We start from the raw sequence: 26,274 nt of genomic DNA on the forward strand, positions 1-26,274 counted from the left end.
TTTCCTCTGGTTCCAATCTCCTTGCGCACCAATGCGCCTCCCTGGAGAGGTTCTTATGTAAAACACAGTTTCACAGCAGGATTCTTGTTTTAAAGAAACCTTCTGAATTGCTAGATCTTACTCTTATGCAGGAATCATAAACGGCAGCTTACAGACTCTGCAGTTTAGTTGCTACACAAGACACGCAGCACCAACTACACAAAGCACAGATAAATTACGTGCCAGTGGCATCTAGCAGATCTAAAAGTAATCACCAAAATGCTGCTTCACTTGCACAAAATGCAGTAATGTAATTTCCCTTTTGAGATGCTAGTATTGAACAAACTGTCCGGCTTTAGAACTGTGCCGCATGACGCTTAATAGAAACATGTCTCTGGTAATAAGAGCAGTCCAATTAGCATCCCTTAGAATAGGCTTCCTCAGCCTCGGCCCTCCAGATGTTTTGAGACTACAATTTCCATCATCCCTGACCATTGATCCTGCTAGCTAGGGATCATGGGGGTTGTAGGCCAAAAATATCTGGAGGGCTGAGGTCAAGGAAGCCTGCCTCAGAACAAGAGAGCTGCAGGTTGCAGGTGTTTATGGTTTGGGGAAAATGGATCTGTGGGCCAAACCCACAAACCCAGACCTGTGCTGGGCCCAATTTGGCTTGTGGGCCAAAGATTCCCCAACCTTGCAGTCCATGGGAAGCCCTGAAGGGGGAAATCATACTGTGGTGGTGGTGGGGAAGAAAAAGTGTGGTAGGTAGGGAGAGAGATAGATGCAGAGTGCACCATGCAATCCTGCAAACTCAACCCACTAACATCTCTGCCCGCCTCCCACATGCAGTGCTTGCCAGATTACCCTCAAGATAATTGCATTTTGAAAGAATGTGCACTTTGTGGTTGTGTGTGAATCCATTTTCTGTTTAGAGTGATTAAAGCAGTCCTCTAGACACAGAATGAAACCTGTTGGGTCATAACAACATAAGAAGAGCCCACTGGATCATGGTCAAGAGTCCATCTAGTCCAGTGTTCTGTTCTCATAGTGGCCAGTCAGATAGCCCAACAGGAAGCCTGAAAAATGGTCCACAGATCAACAATGCTCTCCTCACTTGTGATTCCCAGCAGCTGGTATTCAGACGCATATGACAGTGAAGGCAAAACATAGCCATTGAGGATAGTAGTCCTTGCCCTCACCCCTACCTCCCGCATATGATCACTGGTGGAAATGATATTGACGGTACTAATTTTTACAAAATAAATATATGCATATATGCTGTGGCTGCTGCTTTTTTATCTCTCTCTGTTTTTCCTTCAGGGTGCCTTTGGGCATCAGGAGATGGTAAACTCCCAGGTGCCCATCTGAGGACAGCTGCTACTGCAGCAGAAGCAGCAGCAACATATAGGAAACTAACTGAAGTGATAAAGCAGAGAATGCGGCATTGCTCAAATGTCATGTCAACCCAGGTTAATTCCATCTGGGACAGGGTTTTAAGAGCTCAGGAACAGGGTAACATTCAGCCGATGATCCCCTCCCCCCAAGCTCAAAACTATCCTAAATTACATCAACGGATGCTCTGCTTTTCTCAGAGACCTTCTTAGATGAATACAGAGCAAACCTGGACCACATTTAGGTTTGTGAATGTCAGTATTAGCCAAGGTTCTTGTATATCTTTTTGCCTACCTTCAGCATAATGGTGATAATGATGATGCTTACAATCTACATTGCATTTTCAGGTGTTCCAAGCACACACCTCATCTGCTTATAAGCCTTACACATGGGAGTAAAGTGGTACCTCGGGTTAGGAACTTAATTTGTTCTGAAGGTCCGTTCTTAACCTGAAGCACCACTTTAGCTAATGGGGCCTCCCACTGCCGCAGCACGATTTCTGTTCTCATCCTGAAGCAAAGTTCTTAACCTGAGGTACTATTTCCAGGTTAGTGGAGTCTGTAACCTGAAGTTTATGTAACCTGAAGCGTATGTAACTCAAGGTACCACTGTAATCAACACTCCAAGGAGTCCAACATCTGGAGGGCACCACATTGGCTACCCCTGCTATAAAGTACAGTGGTACCTCAGGTTACATATGCTTCAGGTTACAGACTCCGCTAACCCAGAAATAGTACCTCGGGTTAAGAACTTTGCTTCAGGGTGAGAACAGAAATCGTGCTCTTGCGGTGCGGCGGCAGCAGGAGGCCCCATTATCTAAAGTGGTGATTCAGGTTAAGAACAGTTTCAGGTTAAGAACAGACCTCTGGAACTAATTAAGTACTTAACCTGAGGTACCACTGTAATATATTGCAGATGGGGGGCTGAGAGAGAAGCTTGCTTAAGCCTACTTACAGCGGATATGAGATCTGAACCAGGAGTTACCTTATTTGCCGCTCATCCTTTTGATTTGGACTGTGCTGCACCAGCAACCCTGTCCTCATTGACGAGTACTTTGGTGAAGTATTATATACAGTATGCTGTAACTGGTCCCTTGGGGGCATCCCCTGGAGTATGATACCTCCTCAAAAATATTCATCTGGCTTCTGCACATTTCTTCTTCAGCACACATCAAGTCAAAATTTGCCTTATTTCTAGAGCATTCTAGGGATGTTATTTTTTTCCTGTTTCCCTTTTGTGGATTGTGCCAGCTCTCTGGGTTTCAGTATGACTTTGGGGATTTGATTGTTAATGGTGTATAAGTGGGGCCTGCAACAAAAAGCTGCAATGTGCAGTGGTCCAGTTTAGTGTGCCAGCCTGTCTGCTGGCCAGCCAGCCCCCCTGCCAAGATACTCCATTCTATTTCCCCTCTCCTGTGATTTCCACTGCCAGTCAGCATTCTGTGCCTAATGAGCATGTTTTCAGATCCCCTCTGCAAAGTTTTTTCTCCAATTTCTTTTTTAACCTGTGCTATACTAGGGGTTCCCACAAAAACACTGATAACTTTCTTTTGTGCAAGGAGAGTGTTTTGGCTACAAAAGCGTCCACACTCACAGAATGAGTTAGCCATATAGGAATCTGGATTTGTAGGCCACATTGAATTGTGTCCTGTGCACACTTAAGCAGATAAGGCACATTATAAGAAAGATGACAAATGTGGTGATGTTTCTAGAATAGATAGTAGCCAAATTGAGTTCTGACTACTATTTTGCTACTCCTCCACATGCAAGAAATATAACTCCATTGACAGACCCTCCAAGTGTCCCTATTTTCCAGGGACATCCCTGATTTAGAAAAGCCGTCACAGTTTCTGATTTGATCCTGGAATGTCCCACTTTTCCTTAGGATGTCCCTATTCTCATTGGAGAAATGTTGGAGGGTATGGAGTTATCTGAGCCCCAAGCCATCTGAAGGCAATCCTGTATAGGGAAGTTTTTTTTAATGTTTAATGTTTTATTATGTTTTTATATGTGTTGGAAGCTGCCTAGAGTGGCTGGGGCAACCTAGTAAGATGTGTGGGGTTTAAATAGTAAAATTATCATTATGGAATGGGACGTCCCTATTTTCTATGGAGAAATATTGGACGGTATGCATTGATTATAGTGGGTGTAAATCTAGACTACTCGCATCTCTGTAGTGAATGCTAACTTTGGACAGTTGTTTCTCCAGCCCGTTATTGCAAGGATGCAATTAAGTGAAGACAAAAGATTATAGGTTAATGTGAAGAATTGGTTTGTTGAGCACAACAGCATCCCCAAAGCAGCAAACTGTATTAAGAAAGATCAATAGAATGCAAGTGGCAATTAAGTTTTAACTGAAAGGATATAAAGTAGGAGAGACAAAGGGGCTTAGTAAGCAACCCAATGAAAGAGGCTGCTTTGATGAGCTATGGAAAAACGTGCACAGCCTCCAACAAATGTGTGGTAGCCTTAGTTGGCAATTGACTACATGATATCAGCAGATGAGTTCAAAGGAATCAATGGCCTCAGCAGATTGCCTTCCAAAGCAATTGCAACACAACTTTTTTTTTTTAATGCAGGTAGCAGTTCTTCTATTAAAAACAGAAACTCTTTAATCAACTGGCGTCTTTGCATAAAACATAACACTGAAGGAAAGTCCCTACTGCACATTAATCACATATATTGTTTTCAGTGCCCAACCTCTGCATAACCTTACTCAGATAATCTTTCACCGCAGAATCTACTGTTTGTACAGATGGCTTCCCCCTTTGATTACAGATTACCTGCACAGCATGGAAGTCTATGCTCAAAGCATCAAAATAAGCAGCAGGATTATGTTTCCAAACTTTCATGTGCTGCGGTCAAATAAGAATGGACTGACAATGCTTCTTTAACTAACCAAGCGTGGAAAAGATTCCCCAAGGAAAATAAATCTAAAACAGATTCATTGTCAGAGATGTTTAAACAGAGGCTGGGTGGCTACCATTGAGGGATGTCATAGCAGCTGATTAACATTATCAGCATGGGATTGGACTAGATGATCTCAGATGTACCTCCCATATCTATAATTCTAGTTTCAATCAAATTAATTGATTGCTCTGCATATCCGTCTAGGACAGTGCTTGCTTGCTTTTAGATGGTGCACATACTTCTGCCAGCTGGTGCCATCTGTGTAAGGATGAAGAGGGAGCACCCATTCTAAGCAGCGCCAGGATGGCATCAAGGCAATCTCCTGCAACAATGGCATATACCAAGGACAGGGATACCGTAGCCCTCCAAATGCTGTTGCACTACTCTCCTCATCCTCTGACCTTTGGCCATGCTGGCTGGAGCTGATGGGAGTTGCAGTCCGACAACATCTGGAGGGTCACAGGTTCTGCATCTGTGACATACAATCTAATAGAGAAGGCAAAAATAAAACAATGGTGGAAACGATAAAGGAAAAACATTCTCAATCGACTGGAAACTTATACCCAGCATTTGAGTTATGGGTGGAAAGCTACAGAAGCTGAAAGCTGGCTGAAAATTATAGCACAGGTACTCCAAGGGTGGGGGTGGGGTGGGGGGTGTGCTCTCCTCTGTTCCCATCTCTCAATTAACCTCCATTCTCCAGATACCACTCCATGACTTCATGAGGGGGTACCCTTAGGTCTCATGTTTGGGTCCTGAAATCTCAGAGTCTGGGGTGGAATCTACACACATGTTAAAAACATCGTGAACATGCTTTTTTAAAAACAAAAAAAATCGTTTTGAAAAATGCATCGGATTTGCTATAGCTCACACTCGCCATCTAGTGTCACAATTGTATATTGCACTTTACAACACATTCAAAATGTTTTACTTGCAGCTGGGATGCTTCTAATTTGGCAACCTTGCTTTACAGACATTTCTCTGTGTGATGGTGCCCACTTTTTCAAGGACTTTCTGGTCCAAGTCTAGCTTAAAGTTAAATGATTGCATTTCCATTTAAAATATATTTTATTTCTCTAGCAATTGTAGAACTTATTTTAAAATCTACATCTATAAATATAAATTACTATGTGCAAATGTTATGCAAATCAATGTCCTTTGGGGGGCAGGTGATGTGCAAGTGGCTACCCTATCACTTCTGAGTTTACACCTGCCTGCTCCTGATACCTTCAGTACACCCATGACTCCATTTCCCACAGTGCTCATCTCCTAGCTCTTGGCCCCACAGAGATAGCGAAAAGGGTAGAGTCACACATTGCTGGAGGCCTTTTGATCGCTTCTGATCTCAAATCTAAGGACTTTCTAGATTCCTAATGCAAAGGATACAGAAGATAGGTCAACAAAAAAATGAAAGCTCTAGAGCGGTGCGACCTTTCGCGTGATTCCTATTTTGAGTTTAGACTGTGAGTGCCCTAAATTCTCCTTCCTCTGTGAACCAGAGAGACTACATTCCCCACAATGCTATTCGCCCCTTATGAGGCCACTCCGCTAGATGGTTAAAAACACTCCATTTCCCATAAGGCTCTGACTCTTTCCCAGCTCCTACTTATGAAAGGTTTTATTTTTAATCCTGCTTCTTGACCAGAACGGGTTCCAAAACGCAATTTTTAAATAATAATTAAGCACAACCACATACAAGAAAAGAATTTATATTAACAAAACACACGCACACAAACCTGTCAGGGCGTCTCACGGGGCGAACTACGACTCCCACAATGCATTGCAATCTCTCGACCTCGTCCTGTCCGTTTTGTCTCGCGAGGCCTGAGGCAGGGAAGCCGGATTCGGAGCAGCGATAGAGGGCGGAGAAATCTCGTAGGCGAGGCCGGAAGCGCCTTTTGGAGTCGAGCCTGGAGAAGCGAAAGAGGCTGGATACGGAGAGGAACGACATGGCCGAGACGGACCCCAAGACCGTGCAAGACCTCACCGCCGTGGTGAGTCGGCAAAAAAGGCAGCCGCGGGGAATGCAGGGAGCGGACGGGAAAGGATTTCGGTTGCTATGGAGACCGACTGGGGCCACTTAAGTGGGGGAGAGGGTTGCCATGGAGAAGAGAGAAGCGGGCCTACCTAGCCGTGGGGGGTTACCATGGAGAGGAGGGCAGGAGTGGTCAGGGCGGGTCTGATTGCCAAGGGGGGCTTACAGAGATTGGGGGTGGCACTGGGGTGGGGTGGGGCCTCTGGATATTTGGGGCGGGGGCTGCGGTTTATTTTAATGACTGCTCCAGAGGGAAAAATGTATATGATGGATATTTTATAATGTATATATCTTAATATTGTGTATTTTTGTAATCTGCCCTAAGACACACACACACACATTCTGCCCCCCCCTTTTCTCATATGTACACTATGTACATAACAAATTTATTTACATCCTGCCTTTCAGAATGCAGATCCTTCCCAGGCAGTTTGGAAGTAACAAAGATTCACTAATACCAGTACTACAACAACCCATTAGGGTACTTCCTACAGTGTAGTTGGTAGGGGCAGATGCTGAGGGACAGGGAGCCAATATAGGATTCTGGAGGGCAGGGCTGTGTGTGTGCTGCATGCCCTTGCTAAGTTGGTGCTCTGCCCTCATACCAGTGTTGGCAATGCTGTCCTGTCACCAGCATTAAAGTTGGATTCAGCTGCAGTCCAGTCACCTTTTGTATGTGGTGTAGTGGGGAGTCACTGTCTTGGCCACCTCAGGCTACAAAACGTTGAATTGGGCCCAGAGCATTATGGAAACATATTTCAGGATGCATTTGGTATCCTTATTCATTGGGATCCCACCCTAGCAAGAGAAATTGAAACATCCATATATAATATTTTATCAGTGGTGATGCCGCCACCACCACCACACTTAATAATTTGCTATTTGCCAGCCTGGCAGTTTCCACGAGAAGATATATTTTCACATAACTAACTCTTCAGAACTTCATTTACTGCTTCTTAGCTCAAGTATGCTTCGGACCTTTGACAGAACCCAGTGTTCACTTTCAGAAGTTGTGATGGAAACATTTCACTTGCAGAGCTTAGTATTGGGCAAAACGCCTCCCTTGGGTTAAATACTGCACCTGGGGGCTAAGAAATTAAAATCCTGTGGCCCCAGATAATTTCTGTTTAAAGCAAAACTCTACTTTTTTCCCCTCACCAGGTGCAGACACTGCTGCAACAAATGCAGGACAAGTTTCAAACCATGTCTGACCAGATTATTGGCCGGAATATCCTTTGGGTTTTCCATCTTTTAAACAGAGCTCTTTGTGTGATGTACAGAATGGATGAATTCTATAAATCCCCCAAATGACTTGGTTCCTCCAAAGGCTGTATATTTAAAGCAGCACCATACCACTTTCAACAGTCATGGGTTCTCGCAAATAATCCTAGGAACTGGAAGTATTCAGAGACTCCATCTCTCCTCACAGAGCTGCATTTTCCAGAGTTCCCTGGCAAGAGTGAGTGATGGTTAAAACATTATGTGATGGAGCCTAACTTTTGAGGACAAAGGAAGGGAAGGTAGAGGGCTGTTATATACCAGATAATATAATATTTCTCCCCCAGCCCAGGATTGTCTTTTCTGGCAGCATTGCAGGAAGTGAATGATGATTTCTTGGCATATAGCTACTAGCCATAACAACTTGATGAGTACCGGTCATCTGGGAGCAACTGTAGAAGAGGCCTCATGTCCTGCTTGTGTTACTGTGTTCTAAAGCTGTTAGCGCTTCAGCTGGTGCTGAGCAGTTCTTACTTTTATAAACTGCTTGATTGTAGAAAAGCAGTTTACAAAGAAAATAAAACAATAAAATTATTAGTAAAAAGAATTTAAAACATTCATGAATTTAAAAAAAAACACACACCAAGCAATAAACTAAAAATGCACCACATTTTAAATATCTAGGCTTTCTGAGGGTCAGGTGGTATCTCTCCACTTTTGCATTTCTCTAGTCTGTTTTCTTTAACTCGATTCACTTGATGACATGAGCTGCCGTATTGACGACCTGGAGAAGAACATCGCAGATCTTATGACGCAAGCTGGAGTGGAGGAGCTGGAAGGCGAGAACAAGGCACCTGCTACCAAAACATCAAGTGAGAATCATGTTCAAATGAGTTCAGTGTCTGCAGAAGAAGTTAAGCAGGGCTACATGTTGGGAGCTGAAACTATTTTTTTGGGCTGTGGAAGCGGGCAGGTGGATTGAGAACCCATATGAAGGGGATAAGATGGGTTGCACCAGCACCACAATCTTACATTGCTTTGTTTTCTTCTTGTGGTAAGAGAGGGAAAATACCTGCTGAAATGGGTAAGGAACCCATGAACCTCCCGATGTTGCTGGACTTCCAGCTCTCATTGTCCCTGATGATTGGCCATGATGCTGGGGTTGAGTTGGCACTCAACAGCATCTGGTGAGCTACTAATTCACCACCCCTTTACCAGAAAGAACTAAAAGTAGTCCTGTATTTGAATTGGGTCTGAAAGTATCAAAGAGTGCTAGGCTTGGACTGTCTGTTTTCAAAGGTTGGAACAATTTACCCCTTTGTTTAGAACAGGAGCTGATTCACACACGAGATGCATACAGCTAAAGCTAAATAGGCCTTGGCTTGCTAAACATCTGGATGGGTGCCATGCCCCAGTTTTCCAGAGTGTCTTAAGTTTAATAGAATAATACTTCCTGGAGTATTATTGGCAGTAGGCTGTAAATAGAAGAAATAAATGGATGGCACTTCTTGCCACCAGGTGTAGCTGTGGCTGCGTGGAGAAGAATCTTGTTGATAGAAACAGCTGATAGTAACAGTAGTCACTTGTGTGCTATACAGCCTATAGAGCTATATCTCTTTGAATACCAGCTGGCAGGATACAGCTGTCACCTCATTCCCTGCTTGCAAGCTACAGAGAAATCACTCTGGCCAGTGTTGGGCCTGGCTTAGTGGTCCAGCAAGCTAGTTAATAAGGTTCTTAAACAAGTGGAACCTACCACAAACTGTTGCATTGTGGAGGGCTCCTGTTCAGTGTGCCAGCCACCCATGGCCGCCTCCAGGATATTCCATTACATTTCTCTCCCTGTTTTTCTCCCCTCACCATCTACAAAATCAGCTGGCATTTCATGACCACTGAGCATACTTAGTCCTTTTGGGGCTGTTTTGGGAGCCTCTCCTTCCGTCCATATTTCCCGCCTCCCCCAAGGTTTTCTTGAGAATTCCCCCCTGCCTCTGGATTATTTTGGATGGCTCTGTTTTGGCTACACAAGAACCCCAAGGTCCTTCAATAACCCCAAGGTCACATATGTAGTTCTGCCTCTTGTTTGTTTTCATAACAGCCCTAAGAGATAGGATGGGTTGGGAGGAAGTGACTGGGACAAGGTCATGGACTAGCAACTTCATAGCTGAGTAGTGTTTTTGAACCTTGGTCCTAATCTTGGACTCTACTTGCTACATTATTTTTTCAGTAAAAAGTATTTTTAGATGCAGACTTTGTTAACACTGCTTATGAACATTGGTAGTTTTCTCTAGTAGCATTCTTGTGAATAAATGTGTCTTTATTTTTAATCCCCTCAACAGCTTGCCAATAATCTACGATGGGTGCTGGAAGGAAGCGGTTTTTACAAGCCTACAGGGATTTGAAGACGGCCTTTTTGTTTTCTTTCCTTTGTTTTTCAACTGCTAATATGTAAACGCATTTTTCTACTGCTGTAGAACTTGCATTCTTAATGTACCTTGTATAGCTAGATTTGGAACAATTTCTATTCTGGTTTCTTGTGTATTTGTGGGTTTCACACAGTTTTTCAAAGTAACGCGTTCTATAAACTTCAGTTGTTTAAGCAGAATTTGATGGCATTGCAGAATTTGATAAGAGCTGAATTGAAAATACTAACATTATAAGTGGGCTTTTGTGAGGTCGCACTTTTAAAAAGAAAAAGAAAACATTTTTACTTGTGGCCTTTTTGTAATTATTTTCAGTGATGTGGCTAAAGACTAGTCCTTTCCATCAGCCTGCACAACAAATTTGTCATGTGTTTGTAAGGTACTTTTGTGGACTGGAGTACAAGAATGAAAACATCGTGTTCTAAAATCTGTCATTGTGCCAGTATGTTGCCCTGTTAGTAATGGATTTAATACAACAAGCAATCTGCTCTGGGGGATTTAGGCTGCATGAACCATAACTCTTCTTTTTAGTTTTCTTATTATCAGTCAGTGTTCTTCATGATACCAGCTTGTGGTTTTGGGCAAATGATATATTAAGGTCATATTTCAGTAAGCTGCAGGCAGTGCTGCCCTGGGAATGGGCTTCTGCAGTTGGGAGATATCCCTTTAGAAAGCTAGTTTATTCCCAGGTATGGAGATTACCTGTTTAAACCTATTATTAACTTGGGGGTGGATGGTTTTGCCTTCCTCATAAAATAAAAGGGAAGTATTACTGGGACATCCCAGCAGCTCATCCTGGGCTCCCTTCTTTTTTAAATGGGATGCTGGATGTGAAGACCATCCCAAAGCCAATGTGAATCAGTGAAGGTCCTGTGCTTCATGGGCCTACCTGGGTCTTGGCTTGGTGACTGAAAAATAGCCCCGCCTGCTTCAGGATCATATCCTTTCCTGCACCTTCAATCACTACCCCCTCTTTTCCATGTGTCTTGTGCCCTCCAAGGGAATTCCACCAGTCACTTTTAATAAACACTGGTCAAGGATCTTGCTATTGATTGATCTTATATCCCAGCAGAGTGCAGCAAAGGAGACAGGGCCTATTGCTGCAGGTAGGTGCTCTAGCACAAGATAGCCACAACCCCAATCCAGCGCGCTACAAACCAAATGTCATTTGCACCAGGATAAACGTAAATGCAAATATAACATTTGCTTATGCTAGAGATTGGGAAGCTCTGGCCTTACCACATACTTGCATTGTTCCTGACAATTGGTCATGCTGGCTGGAGTTTCCAACAACAGACTAGAACTCTTAAACAGTGTAATCCTATACATATTTATTCAGAGGAAAATCCTGCTGTTCAGTGGGGCTTGCTACTAAACAAGTGTATTAGGATTGCAGCCTAAGAATCCACTACACTTTGGGTCAACATACTTATACAGTATAGCCTCAGAGTTCCCTGGGAAGAGATTGATTGATAAATCATGCTGGGAGTTGTAGCTCTGGGAGGGGAAAAGGGGTCTCATAACAACTGGAACGCTACGATCCCCAGGATTCTTTGGGGGGGGATCCCTGACTGTTTAAAGTGGCATGATACTGCTTTAAACATACCGTGCAGATGGGGCGTATGATAAGCTCCCATTTATGCTTGCTTTGAATCTTAGCTGCACAGAACTAAGCACAGAGATAGCACAGAGAGGACCTGTCCCATGACAGGCCAGGCTATATGTCAATAGCTGGTTAGCCCCTCCATTTAACTGGCTTGCTTGTGAAAAGACTCAGCAAGCCTAATCTGAACCAGGTGGGATTCCATCTACGTAGCTGTAACTGAAAGAGCCACATAATGGTCCATAACAGGTCTTTATCCACTCAAGGTAATAGCTGTAGGGGGCTCTAGAAGACATTGGGAACCTCATTTATATATTTTCCCAGCAGTAGAACCCCTTTAGGAGTTGAACATTTGTTAACAGGCACCGGGAAATAAAGAGAGGAAGATAGGATTCTTTGGGGTGACTAGCTGGAAGTTGTAATAACCCCCCACCTTGTCTAAAGCATGCAAGATACTTCACCCCTCTGCATCTTCTGTTGTTCACCATCTGTTTGTGCCACTCGTAAAACATCTCATGTCTGTTGTGGTGATAACGTGGACACTTATTACTCAAGGTGCCAAGGAAGTCCTCTTAAGCTGTATTAAGAAAGCAAATGGAGATAGGAGAAAATGCATCGTGTACCACCAGCCTTAGACTTTCCAGTCCTGTTAGAACTGTCTAATAAAAATGCTGAAATTGCTCTAAAATAAGGCTAGATCTGTGTGTAGGACATGCACTCGCGGATCTTGTGTCTTAAGTGAATAACATTTTGTTGGAAGTCTTTGCACAGCGAATAATTATTCTGCCATGGGGTCTGGGGTGGCCAGGGGGATCTGGTCCATCAATGTGGGCTGTAGGATGCTGGACAAGATAGGGCCTTTGACTGATCCAGCAAGGCTCCTGCATTATGTTATTAGCTATAAAAGGTAAAGGTAAAGGTACCCCTGCCCGTACGGGCCAGTCTTGACACTCTGGGGTTGTGCGCCCATCTCACTTAAGAGGCCAGGGGCCAGCGCTGTCCAGAGACACTTCCGGGTCACGTGGCCAGTGTGACAAAGCTGCATCTGGCGAGCCAGAGCCGCACATGGAAACACCGTTTACCTTCCCGCTGGTAAGCGGTCCCTATTTATCTACTTGCACCCGGAGGTGCTTTCGAACTGCTAGGTTGGCAGGCGCTGGGACCGAGCAGCGGGATAATAGCTACTAAATGGAAACTCCATGATTAGAGGCCCTATACCTCTTAAACTGTTGCTGGCAGGCGAACAGCAGGGAAGGGCTGTTGCTTTGTCATTCTGATTCTGAGCATTCCAGGAGCATCCTACTGGCCATTGTTGACCAAAATGCTGAGCCAGATAAGCCTTTGGTCTGAGACAAAAGGGAGTGATTACTCTTACATGCTTATGTGAGGCAGGTATGCTGTGACAGTGCCCCAGTTCACAAATAGCAATAAACCAGCTTTATGTAAGCACACTGATTTCTGGAGAGGAGATTGTGGCCACATTGCTCTTCCAGTGCTACTGTGAGCTAAATCAGGGTTTGGCTTAGTGTGCTGTCCAAAGTTAGGCCCATGGTTTGTCTCACTGGAGAAAAACTGTAAACTGTAACCAGTGTTTGCTCTTAGTTTGCCTGATGGATTCCATACCCATTAGCAGATGGCATGGTGGGGCAATGGTGCTCACCTAACCTCCTGACAGTTGAGCCTCTGATGGTTACCAGGAACTAGAGAAGGAAGGGTGAGGCAATGTGGAATTGCAGTGTGGAATTTGCAGTGCAAACACATCAGCAGGAGTGCCAGATTGGTTCTGCTAATGTGTTTGCACTTCAATGACCTCCCTCCACCTCCCCGGTAAGCAGAAGTGACTGTCAGGTCAGGTGAGCACCACTATCACTACACTGCCTGCTACTGACGACATCTCACACCACCCCAAATCTTTTAACATGCTGGCTGGGAATGATGGGACTTGGAGTCCAACAGCATCTGTAGGGGCACAGGTTCCTTAGCTAAAGCAGGGCAGAGGGGGGTGGAAAGGGCTAGAATGGGAATTCTGATCACAGATCTCTTGTATTAAGTGCCATTTGCCCCTGAGATTACAAGTAATAATAATAATATTATAATAATAGTTTATTATTTATACCCCGCCATTCTGGCTGGGTGTCCCCAGCCGCTCTGGGTGGTTTCCAGCAGAATATTAAAATACAATGATTCAACAAATGTTAAAAACTTCCCTAAACAGAGCTGCCTTCAGATGTCTTCTAAACGTCCGGTAGTTTTTTATTTCTTTGTCATCTGATGGGAGGGCGTTCCACAGGACAGGTGCCACTACTGAGAAGGCCCTCTGCCTGGTTCCCTGTAACTTTGCTTCTCGCGGTGAGGGAACCGTCAGAAGGCCCTCAGCGCTGGACTTCAGTGTCCGGGCAGAATGATGGGGGTGGAGATGCTCCTTCAGGTATACTGGGCCAAGGCTGTTTAGGGCTTTAAAGGTCAGCACCAACACTTTGAATTGTGCCTGGAAACATCAAGTTTGCAACTGTTGTTTCTTTTTTTTGCAGTTCATCAGTTGAAGTAAAAAAGCAATAGCACAGAGCTGATGGTAATCAGCCCACACCAAAAACAATGTACTCCACGATTACACTCAGCCCTGATTCATACACACAAACACACCACTTGATCTCTGATTACTCAGTGCTCCATGACACCCAGCTGGGTGCACCAGCTCTTTGCAATGAAAACCCACTGAGCTACAACTGAAAATACAAAACTCGTTTGTGAATCTGAGTAATTTGGACTTCTCAAGTGGAGTTGTTTTTGTTTTATTTATATCCCACTTTTCTTTCAATGAGCTCAAGTTAGTATACTTTGCTTTCGCTCTCCCCATTTTATGCTCACAAGAACCATGGGAGGTTAAGCTTAAGAATCTGGCTCACCAAATGAGCTGCATGGTTGAGTGAGAATTTGAACCCTGGCATCCCTGGTCTTAGTCCAACACTCTAGCCACCACACCACACTGGCACCTTTTATTTTAATATTCCTATATTGGAAAGCAACCACAACTGGGAAGGAGAGGGTCATCTAAACCAGTGTTTTTCAACCGTTTTTGGGGCAAAGGCACACTTGTTTCATGAAAAAAATCACGAGGCACACCACCATTAGAAAATGTTAAAAAATTTAACTCTGTGCCTATATTAACTATATATAAAGTAATTCTCTTGAATAGGAATCAATTTTTTTCCCACGGCACACCAGGCAACATCTCGCGGCACACTAGTGTGCCACGGAACAGTGGTTGAAAAACACTGATCTAAACCCTCAATTTGGAAAGCATAGATTGATTTTATTTTGTTCATTTGTTTTTTAATTGCACTCAAATCCCCTTGGCATTGTTCTTCCATGACTGGTCACCATCCTTTCTCATTAGCAAATATGTATGCTACACTAAGAGTAGGACCTTTAGTGTGGCAGCACCCATTCCTGGAATGTGTTTCCAGTGAACAGCAGGCAGAAGCCTTCATGACTGACATTTAGGCACCTGCTTAAAACTCACCTGCTCACCCAAGCAATCCCTGATGGGTGATCCAGCTCTGTTGACATATTAACCTCATCTACCCTTTGTGATCTCCAAGTAGGGCTTGGAGAGATCCCTGCCTGAAATCCTAGAGGACCATTGCAAGTCAGTGTAGACAATACCAAGCCAGGTGTTCCAGTAGCCTGACTTGGGCTGAGGCAGTTTCCTATCTTCCTATGACAGTTCTGGTTCCTGGCACAAAGGGACATCTGTTTTCCTCTCCTTGGAGTTTGGCCATAGCTGATTTTATGTTTCTCATCCTCTAGAAGCAAAAATCCAGATTGCAGTTTTATGGCAGATACTGCCCTCTAGTGCACGATGTCCCTATTTCTTGTTTTTAATAAAAAAACAGTCTGTTCCAATTATTTATCTTGTTGCCTTCTTACTCTGAAGCTTTGATGTTACCACTTTAATGGGCCACATGTGGATTTGAAATGTGATCATTAAACTAGGCAGTGTGTTTACCATTAAGGAAGTGAACAGGGCTCAACAAATACTTCTGTACGCCACCGTTTGAACCTCTGCTTTGCTCCGAAGGGGCTCGAGGCTTGCTGTGATCTCTCTCTCTCTGTGGCTCTTTTGAAATTAAATCATGTGAAAGATGAAGGACAGGGGAAGAAGAGTACTGAAAAGGAAGCAGCCGCCATATCTGGGCTGCGATTCAAAGGAGGAAACAGCAGACACCCAGGACGAGATTATAACCCTACTTCTTAGATGTTTCCTGCAGCAACCATGAGTGGGCTTTGCAAGGTTGTGATGAAACCCTCCCTCCAGGCAAAATGAGAAAGGCCTCTGTGCAAAGCTTCTCAAGGAGCAGTGGATGGGCTACTAGCCTCTGAACTTGGAACAATTTGCCTGAACTCTGAGCAGAGCCGACCCAACCATTAGGCAGAGTGAGGCAGTTGCCAAAGGCAGCAGATACTGGGGGTGGGCAGCAGGGTAAGGCGTAGGAGAGCAGAGCTATGTGTGCTACATAACCTACCCTGTGTCCTCTAAGCTAGTCCACTGATTTCAGCAAATGAATTGAGGTGATAACAAGGCTTTTGAGTTTCTTGTGACAGGTTAACATAACAAGCAAGTCAAAGAATGAGGGGAGAAATCAAACATAGGCTGGTTGCTGCTTTCCTTTTTTAAAAAAATGGGGTCCCTGCTTTCACCCTAACAATGTAAACCCTAACGTGTTTACAAGAGAGGTTATATTGGACCTCGGCAAGCCACGGATCTCTCATTAAAGCTATGACCTATCAGACATAAGCATCACTGAGTTCAGTTGAGCTGACTCACAGTAGGCATAGGATAGCAGTTACACAGATCTTAATACATTTCGTATCATTACACACACACACACACACACACACACACACACACACACTGCTGCTCCTTGTGGGGGTGATAATGGGTCATGGATCATTTGTCACAAGAAAAGGGGCCCATCAATTATCCTGGAGCTCTGGCAAATGAAAAAGGTTCAGAGCTGCATTGTCTTCTATCTCCCCTCTCCACTAAGCCATGCATACAATAGGAGACAGAAGCCACTGCCTTTAAATTGGCCCTTTTTCTTCAGTGCCAATGCTCTAGGTCAAAATTCTTCCATATGATGTTGGGCTACACTTCCCATAATATCTTGCTATTAGCTATGCTGCCTGGGGCTGATGGGTGCTGTAGTCCCACAAAACGTGGAGGGCCACGAGTAGAGTGAGGTTGCTTTTGTTTAGGCTATAAACAATTGCCTGGATTTCAGCACTGGACAGCTCCTCCTTGGCCAACATATCTTTGCTTCCAGAGCAAAACTCCCTTAACGTTTTATCGCTAGTTATCCATAAATCATATGTGCAGCCTGGTTGATAAAAGGCACTGGAGACTCTTTAGTTGTTATCTGTTTATCTGGCATCCCATCCTGAATTCTGATATGTACATTTCTGCTTCCCCATGAGTCAAGCGTGAACATATTTCTTGCTCTAAATGATTTGGGAATTTGGACATTAAGCTCTACTCCCAGTGGTGGCTTCTTTTCAGGCTGGCGAAGAGAACTACAAAGTACTTAACAGACCCCCCTGGGGAACTAAAGGCACCATGAGGAAGTATGCTTCTCTGCATTATGCTCCATGGGGTTCATTTAGTGCTCAGTAATGATAGTGCGCAATTATGTCTCTTCCACTCTCTTCCTTTCCAGTTTGTGGTCTGTGCTGTCATAAAAAAGCTAGTCCAAGGATACTCAGATTATAATGGCATGGAGAGGTGGATTCTGTTGTCTGCATAAAAATCTGTGGAGGAAACAAATTTGCACTCAAACTCTTTGTTGTTGTTTTGCTTTGCTTTGGGGCTGTTGTTGTTTTGCATAAATTGTTGTGCTCTTCAGCAGCTTATAGAAGCAGAATGTACTCTGCAAAGTAGCAAAACAATAATAATGGGATGTGAACCTCCTTTTAGTAGGAAAAGTCAAGAAGGTGTACATCAACTTAGCTTATGCTATCGGCTTCTAATAAGCCCACCAAAGGACAGAAAATACTGTCGTGGCAGCCAATTTTCCAGGGGTAACTTAAATTTTTGGGTGTCATTAGTCCCATGGAAACAACTTCATAGGGCTGAGCAGAACAATGAGGCCATGGAAGTGGATCTTGAAGTGGGGCCCAATGGTTTGAGAGATATTGATCTGTACACCAGGGAGGGACTGAGCCAGTTGTCAAATAAAGGTACCATCAGACATCCTGAGAACTGAGGAGCAGCTACCTGACTTGTCTTTGGCACTGCCTCTCATCATAGAAGTGCACCACACCTCTGAGGAGGTGCTGAGGTTGGATCAGACAGTGAACCAAATTTATCAACTTTGCCTTCATCTCCAAGGATGCAGTGCTTGGCTGCGCCAGCATGAGCAAGTCCAGCCTACTTGCAGGAGCACTTGTTTGCTTGCACTCTTTCAAGGCTCCCCACTCTTCAAAGGGGGAGCTCATGGGGCATGTCAAATGCTGAGACAATGTCTTACACTAATGTCTTACACTAGCCATGTATCCTAGAGCTCTGCTATGAACTTCTGAATTGTGTACCCTGTAGTCTAATCTACATCTGGGCATTGTAATGGATTCTGGAATAAACACCTTGGCAACAATTATGCTGTAAGTCAATGATCTTCAAATAGGAACCAGGACACAGGATACCCTGAGGGAAGGCAGAACAGGCCATAGAGCTCTAGGATAAAGATAGGGAGCCTCCAGACAGTGGGCCAATCTGGCCTGGCACGGATCCTGATCTGTAGCTGTTTTCCCACAATCACATCTACCCACCCCATATCTGACATCATATGTGACATGGGGCAGGTAAGGATGTGGTGTCACAGGAATGATCGGGAGCTTAAAAAGAACTTGTCATTGTTCCATTGTGAGAGGGAATCACTAGAGTAGGCTGCATCAGTATCTAAAACTGGGATAACCAGTGCTGTGCCCTCCAGACATTGTTGAACCCCTAGCTCTCATCATTCCTGATCATTGGCCATGGTAGCTGAAGCTGATAGGAGTTGGAGTCCAACAACATCTAGATCTAAAGAGGCCACCAATCTACTCTTTAAAAATTGTGTTTGCTTTAGTAACCCTGAATACCATTGGATGAAGGTGAAATATATATGTAGCAAATGAGTGCACCAGGTTGAGGAAGACTGTAGTAAATATGTATCCAGCCAGTTTAAAAGCAGGCAGGATAAAATCAGAAGTGAGATTATTAACAAAGATGTAGTCGAGAGAGTCCAGTGCTGAAAATTCTGAAAACCTTTTATAAGAAGAGGACAAAATGGAATCTGAGAGAAAGCTAACATTAGTCCTAAATTCCCATAAATTTGTACTAGTCAGTTGGACATGGGGGAGTGTGTTTGTGTTTAAAACAGTTGTTAGACTGACAATTGACAACGAGAGCAAAAGTGGGGGAAGAATGGATGTTTTTGAGATGTTCTCTAGAGCTTGCTGCAACTGAGAGAATTGAATCAAGGAAACTGAAACAGTTGGAGTCTTAGATTAGGAGACATGAGCAGCACATATCTCCCAGAATTACAGGCAAAATCTGCGGCTGTTAGAATGCAGCTTTCATTGGTGCAGAAACTGGGTTAACTTGGCATTCTGATGGGGAGGATAGAGGAGGACAAACTCAAGGTGGTGTACATGGTTCTCCTTATCCTCATTTTACCCTCACATAAATCCCATGAAGTAGGTTAGAGTGAGGGACAGTGACTGGTCCAAGGTCACTGAATGAGCTTCATGACTCAGTGAGGATTCAAACCCTGTTCTCCCAGATCCTAGTCCAACTACTACACCACAGTGCCTATATAGCAGATGTACTGCATGTTAAAAGGTAGGGAATAACTGGTCTGCTTGAGTTTTCAAGTAAAACACTTGAAAACGCCAGCCAAGGTTTTTCCAAATAGAAATGTTTTATGTTTTGATTTCTTTCCCCACGCCCACCCACTGCAAGGATGTTATATCCAGACATTCACACCACAGGGTTTTCTGACCCAGCTAAAGGGAGCACATGCACAATGTCAGATCCATACAGAAAAATGCAGTTTCTGTGACACTTCCCACCACTTTTCTACATTGCCGCTTTCCTAATAGTGGGGAAGGCCTCATCCATAAAATAACTTTAAACAAGGCAGCTCGCTGGTAATTAAAGTGGTAACAGATATGATGGAGAACACTGGGGAGAGCCGGCTGGACGGTCTCTTTGGGGTATTTCATACGCTTTTTTCCAGAACAACATTTCCCTCTCATTTCGGAGAGCTAATTATACATGTGCTGCACACTAAGTGGAAGGCAAAATTAATTGGAAGAACAAAGGCAATTTGTTGCGGATTGGACCACGGCCACCAGCGTTCTTTTCCCTGGCAGGAGAATACGACTCCACTCAAAATGATCTGTACTGAATGGGTATTCAGAGTCTGGTTTCTGCAGACAGGCCGGGGGGGGGGGGGCAACCTCCTGGACTGCTGCTGCCACCCAGTGTAGACAATACTGAGCTAGATGGGCCAATGGGTCTTCCTCCTCTTTCTGGTCCATTTGGGGCTGCCAAATCATGCTGGATCCTGAAGGGGCTGAGGAGTTCATAGCAATTCCCTATTGTTTCCTCTCTGTTCTATGTTGTTGTTTAGTCGTTTAATCATGTCCGACTCTTCGTGACCCCATGGACCAGAGCACGCCAGGCACTCCTGTCTTCCACTGCCTCCCGCAGTTTGGTCAAACTCATGCTGGTAGCTTCGAGCACACTATCCAACCATCTCGTCCTCTGTCGTCCCCTTCTCCTTGTGCCCTCCATCTTTCCCAACATCAAGGTCTTTTCCAGGGGGTCTTCTCTTCTCATGAGGTGGCCAAAGTACTGGAGCCTCAGCTTCACGATCTGTCCTTCCAGTGAGCACTCGGGGCTGATTTCCTTAAGAATGGATAGGTTTGTTCTTCTTGCAGTCCATGGGACTCTCAAAAGTCTCCTTCAGCACCAGAACTCAAAAGCATCAATTATTTGGCGATCAGCCTTCTTTATGGTCTAGCTCTCACTTCCATACATCACTACTGGGAAAACCATAGCTTTTACTATACGGACCTTTGTTGGCAAGGTGATGTCTCTACTTTTTAAGATGTTGTCTAGGTTTGTCATTGCTTTTCTCCCAAGAAGCAGGCGTCTTTTAATTTCGTGGCTGCTGTCACCCTCTGTTCTATAGCTTCATCCAAACAAGATTCTCTTGCTCTTGTACTCCCATTCCCTTTTTCCTCCCTTAGATCCAAAATCCTGTCTCAGTCTGGGACAACCATTGTGGGCTTCTGCCCTTTTTGCATCTATGATATGGGCCAGAATGTTTCCCTTGCCTAGCCTTCACCTCAGCATTCACCCTCTGGCACACCCATGCTTATGATTTGTTCAGGTGCAAGAAGGATGCTATCTTACTTATTTTATTTTATGTATTTATAGCCCGCTTTTTTCTCCAAGGAGCTCCAAGTGGCAAACATGGTTCTTCTACCCCTCCTCATTTAATCCCCACAAGAAACCTGTGAGGTAGCTTAGGCTGAAAGACACAGTGACTGGCCTAAGGTCACCCAGTGAGCTTCATGGATGAGTGGGGATTTGAACCCTGGTCTCCCGGGTACTAGTTCAATGCTTTACCCACTAGAACACGTTGGCTCTGAAACAAGAGATCATATGGCAATCATGAGTAGCTGATTCCTACCCTCACAGAAGGCAAACAAATGCCTTTCAGGAGGAGGAATGAGTTAGAGAGAAAAGGATAAGATGGGAAAGCATGAGAAGAAAAGGGAGTTAAACAATTGACCTAGGAATAGGACAAAACTGAAGTCCAAGAGGCTGTTGATAGGGAAAAGCAGCAGAGTCTTTAATAATTTCTGAAGTAAGATGAAAAAGAATGATTGGATCAATAGCTACTAACCTGTGGAAGGGAGTTAGATCCAGAGGGCAAGAGGAGGGCTAAGCTTCGCTGAAGAAAGAATGGAGGGATAAATGAGCATCAAAGGAAATCAAAAGAAAGTGGGAGGGATGCTACAATTATAAGGAGAGGGACGCAATCATGAAAGAAATGATTATTAGGGAAATGTAGTCAAGGAAAGGATTGAAAATAATTTAAATGTTAATTTGAAACCTTTTTTATATAAAAAAGGGGGGATGCGAATAGCATCTGCAATGGGAGAATTGGGAAGGTACCATGGGCACTGACAGGTTTTACTTTACACTGGCAGAGGCAGTGTTTTCCCCAAATTGCATTGTGGTAGGTAAAAAAAATAATGATGCAGCAAAGGTGTTTATGCATGCCTGTCTCTCTTCACCTGGGAAGTTTCCTCCTGAGAATCCTCGTTTTTAATGGGACTGTATCCTACAGGTGATGGCAACTGGCTCTTTCAGTCTTTATAACGGGTCTTTCTTCTCGAACCTGCAGTCCTTGTTTTCATTCTTGGACTTGGGGAGTTATTCCTGCCTGTTTGGCTGAATCCCCATCCCTAATAGAAACTGAAAGGTCTCTGTCCCATCCTCCACTGAATCCACCGGTCCTTCCTCTCTCCCACAGCAAATTGCATAGCTTTGAGATGCCAGAGTTGATACATCTCCATTCATCTCCAGCACCATGATCAAACCTCAGGAGGCCAATTCTCAGATTCCGGCTCCCCAACAGATTATATCCTCTTTTGCATTTTGCCACAAAGGAGAAGGAGATTTAAAGGATGGTGTCTGTGCATGTGAGAGGGATCCTCCTATGAATGCAATGACTTGTGAAGTTTTTGTTTTTAACTCTCTAACTGAAAAACTTAATGAGATGGCGGGGGTGGGGTGGGGGACTGACAACAACAAGAGCAAGAGTCAACATGGTTAGGTCATGGGTATATTGTTAATAAACAGAGCTGAGCTAAATGCCCTGCAAAGAAAAGCTTTAGCATGCAGCAAAGTTGAAGGTGACATTTGTTGATTTTAAGCAAACTTGCATGCCTCCATTCAGCAGAGGGCAGGGCTGAAACCAACAGATAGGGATAAATACACTTTGTGGTTCCTTGCAAAACACACACACACTCTCTCCTCCCTCTCTCTCTCTCTCTCTCTCTCTCTCTCTCTCTCTCTCTCTATCTATCTATCTCTCTATCTCTCTATCTCTATATCATCTATATCTATCTATTATCTATCTATCATCTATCTATCTATCTATCTCTATCTCTATCTATCTATCTATCTATCATCTATCTATCTATCTATCATCTATCTATCTATCTATCTATCTATCTATCTATCTATCTATCATCTATCTATCTATCTATATCTATCTATCTATCATCTATCTATCTATCATCTATATCTATCTATCTATCTATCATCTATCATCATCTATCACTCTATCTCTCCTGAATGAGGCATCCCTGGAACTAGCTCCCACCATGTGAGTTTAGAATCCAAAGCCATTCTTGTAAATATGAAGAAGAAGCAGGTAAAGAACCTTTTCTCCCTTTTACTGTTTTATTAACCTTTTTAAAGCAATGTTGCTGTCATGAGAATGAAACACAACAGCTGGTGGTGGGACTGGATAGTTTCAGCTTCCAAGCTTTAAACTCTGCTATAACTTCAATTTAAGCAAAGAAACCCAAGAGCACTTTGGTACATTGGGAGAGGGGGCTGTGAAAGGGTGTAAGTCTGGTAGCAAACTTAACACCAGTGGCAACAGCACTCCTAAAAGTTGCCATAGCTTGTGCCAACATCATACATTTTTCTTCATTGGAAGCATTGGAAGCCTTGCCCTGTAACCAATCAGAGTGAAGGCAGTGGTACCCACTCTTCCTCTGGAGTAGAGTTGGGGAATGTGGTCTTCCAGATGATGTTGGATTCCAGATCCTATCAGCCCTGGTTGTCATGACTACTAGTCAGGGATGATGGTAGCTGTAGTCCACCAACATCTGAAGGGCAAGAAGTTAGCCACACCACTGCATTGTGGTGGTTGTTTTTTGCTGCAACAGCTGTCTGAAAACCAAGCCTTATGAAGAACGCTTGAAGGCATTGAGTGTGTTTAGCCTCTTAAAGAGGAGACTGAGAGGAGATTTGATAGCCATCTTTAAATATCTCAAGGGCTGTCACATGGAAGATGGATCAAGCTTGTTTTCTCCTGCTCTGGAAGGTAGGACTCAAACCATGGCTTCAAGTTACAAGAAAGGAGATTCCAACTAAACATCAGGAATAACTTTCTGATTGTAAGAGCTGTTCAACAGTGGAAGAGACTCCCTCAGGAGATTGTGGACTCTCCTTCATTAGAGATTTTCAAGCAGAGATCTCCTTCCAAATCTACAATTCTATTATTCTATCTGCACTGGGAGCATCCCACTTTCTGTTATTATCAAGTCTATTCTGCTGTGCGCTAAGGCTTTTGATGACTTTGGAATCTGCCCTAGATACAGAAGATTCCTTTTTAAGAGTCGGGGGATGCCTGCAAGCATTCGGAGTCCCACTGAGGTGTGGCTTATTTTTGCTTCTTCTAATAAATGATATCAAGCAGTGTGAACCTTTCAGAGCTGTTGTTAAATCTCCTTGAGCTCACTCCAAAATATACAGCACCCTCCATTTTCTGCTTCCTAAAAAGAACAAGCCTTAAATATGCACAAACAAGATCCATTTTAAAACATGGGGAACCTATGCCATAAGAGATTGGCGATAACAGGATGTAGGAAAAATGCCCACATGCTTTCCCACTAGGTGGAGCTGTAGTCATTCCTGAGACACAGCAAAGGGTCTTGCAAAAAGCACCTGCACTGCCTTAAACAGCGAAAGGAGGCAGCGGGGGTGGGGGGGTGGGGGGACTTTTCTCTGTCGTAAATAATACATTTGCAGTACTCACATCAACAAAACTTACACACAGGGACATGCTCTTCAAGTAAAGGCTCAAATCTCTGCCATAATCAAAAGGATATTGAATAGTACATTATGCAGCTTAAAATAGATCCAGAGACCACTTTGCAGTGGTTAGGGTAACAATTGCTCATCTGCAAAGGAACATTTTACTGAGGACGTAAATACCATCTTCCAGCAAGAACTGATGGGGATCCTGTTGGGAAAATGTTGTGATTTAGCTCCTGTCTGATTCTAGTAATTCACTTAGACGTTGCTGAATGTTACCTGCCTATCTCCAAAAATGTAGCAGGGAGTAGAGCATGATCCAGGACCCCAGGAAGGGTGTGAGGTGGGTGGACTTTACAATGGGGCTATAAAAAGGCCCATTTGCATGGCAAGTGAAGGAGGAATCAATCCTTTAGAACAGGGTTTTCCCAACCTTGGGTCTCCAGCTGTTTTTGGACTACAATTCCCATCATTCTTCACCACTGATCCTGCTAGCTAGGGATGATGGGAGGTGCAGTCCGAAGAAACAGCTGGAGACCCAAGTTTGGGAAGCCCTGATTTAGAGGCAGGACTGCAGGTCATTGGCAGGTTATGTTCAGAGATAGAGACTGGGCCAAAGGACACCTAGTGAGTGTCATAGCTTGGCATGGGTTTGAACCCAGGTCTCTCCACTCCAAGAGTGCCTAATATTCAACAGCCAAACACCACCCTTGCCTCAAGCTTGACCTGGATTTATTCTGAATACATTTCTCACCATGACTATATACAGCACCCTTAATCTCCATTGCTCTGAGTGGGATATAAAGAGGAGAGAGAGAGAGATGGAGGTTACAGCATTGCCCCATCACCAGGGAGAACCAGGTACAGATCTCACTGCTGTGAGTCTCACTGGACCAGTTACTACCTGAGCCTATCCTACCTCACAGGGGTGTTGTAAGGGAGGTTGCAATAAAGAGACACGAGGAGAACTGTCACAGGAGATGCAAGTGGGAGCAAGATGCAAGTGGGAGCAAGTGGGACTGCTTGTCTTGCAGGGCCTTTTTGAGGAGGGAGAGGGTGGTCCAAGGGCTTCCTGTCGCGGGAAAGAGTTCCTGGTGGCGGAGAGCAGAAACCGAAGAATTGAAGGAGCCTTTTGAAAAAGCAATAAACGATACTGCGATGGGCAGCAAGGTGGCGCTGGAGGGCAACACAAAAGCTTCACTCGAGACAGAAACTCATCCGCACCAGAAAGGGCTTTTTTTGTTTTGAAACTGAAAGTGGGGGAAATTTTCCCATCATCAGCACCATAGGTGGGAGAGCACATACTGTTCTCGTAATCCGCAATAGCAAAAAATGTAGGCTTACTTGGAAGCACGTCTGCAATAGAATAGAAGGATAAGTCCCCGCCCCCACCCACAAGCCCCCCCCAAAACTGGGCAAGTTCAAGTCCCGCCCCACATCTTCCTTCTTGTGGTTCCTTATCTTTAAACTGGACATGGACAGGACAACTCTTCAAGTAAAGGATTCCTTCAAACAGAGGACTGTCTTCTATAAAGTAGGACCCTTGGCCACTTGACTTTTAAGCACCTTTTTTGAGAAAGAGAGGTCTTCTCCAACACACATTCAGGCATCCCTGCCCACCAGCGCTGCCCAGTTCAGGTAGCGGCATGGTGAGTCTCTTGCATTCCTGCTTGTGTCTTGTTCAGTATAGCTCTTCTTGATCCAAGCATAAGAAGATAAGGGGAGCTTGCTGGATCAGGCCGATGTCCCATCTAGTCTAGCATTCTGTGGCTAACCACATGTCTATAGGAAGCACTCAAGCAGGAGATGAACTCAGCAGCACTCGG

At 44.2% G+C, this 26,274-nt stretch overlaps 2 protein-coding genes and 1 long non-coding RNA gene across 3 annotated transcripts in view; 2 read left to right on the forward strand and 1 right to left on the reverse strand.

Annotated features, from left to right (window-relative positions):
* KCNG4 (potassium voltage-gated channel modifier subfamily G member 4) overlaps positions 1–26,274 on the forward strand; it is an 84,251-nt gene that overhangs the window by 39,638 nt on the left and 18,339 nt on the right. The window lies entirely within an intron of this gene.
* HSBP1 (heat shock factor binding protein 1) lies at positions 6,098–10,383 on the forward strand. Its single transcript, XM_083752942.1, has 4 exons — positions 6,098–6,274; positions 7,477–7,543; positions 8,289–8,405; positions 9,873–10,383. Exons 1-4 carry the CDS (start codon positions 6,230–6,232, stop codon positions 9,881–9,883), a joined length of 240 nt encoding a protein of 79 aa, XP_083609068.1. The 5' UTR covers positions 6,098–6,229; the 3' UTR covers positions 9,884–10,383.
* LOC310850960 lies at positions 16,968–18,197 on the reverse strand. Its single transcript, XR_014567510.1, has 2 exons — positions 17,834–18,197; positions 16,968–17,367 (listed from the first exon to the last, which is right to left on the reverse strand). It is a non-coding gene; the product is annotated as an uncharacterized lncRNA (long non-coding RNA).

Source organism: Podarcis gaigeae, assembly GCF_964106915.1.
Source record: "Podarcis gaigeae genome assembly, chromosome: 8".
Classification (NCBI taxonomy): Eukaryota; Metazoa; Chordata; class Lepidosauria; order Squamata; family Lacertidae; genus Podarcis; species Podarcis gaigeae.

What these genes read in the sequence shown, in the direction of transcription:
- HSBP1 (XM_083752942.1), top strand. Translation starts at nt 6,230, where the DNA reads ATGGCCGAGACGGACCCCAAGACCGTGCAAGACCTCACCGCCGTG. An exon ending in TGCAAGACCTCACCGCCGTG is followed by an intron (nt 6,275 to 7,476) that starts GTGAGTCGGCAA and finishes TCCCCTCACCAG; the next exon opens with GTGCAGACACTGCTGCAACA. An exon ending in TGACCAGATTATTGGCCGGA is followed by an intron (nt 7,544 to 8,288) that starts ATATCCTTTGGG and finishes AACTCGATTCAC; the next exon opens with TTGATGACATGAGCTGCCGT.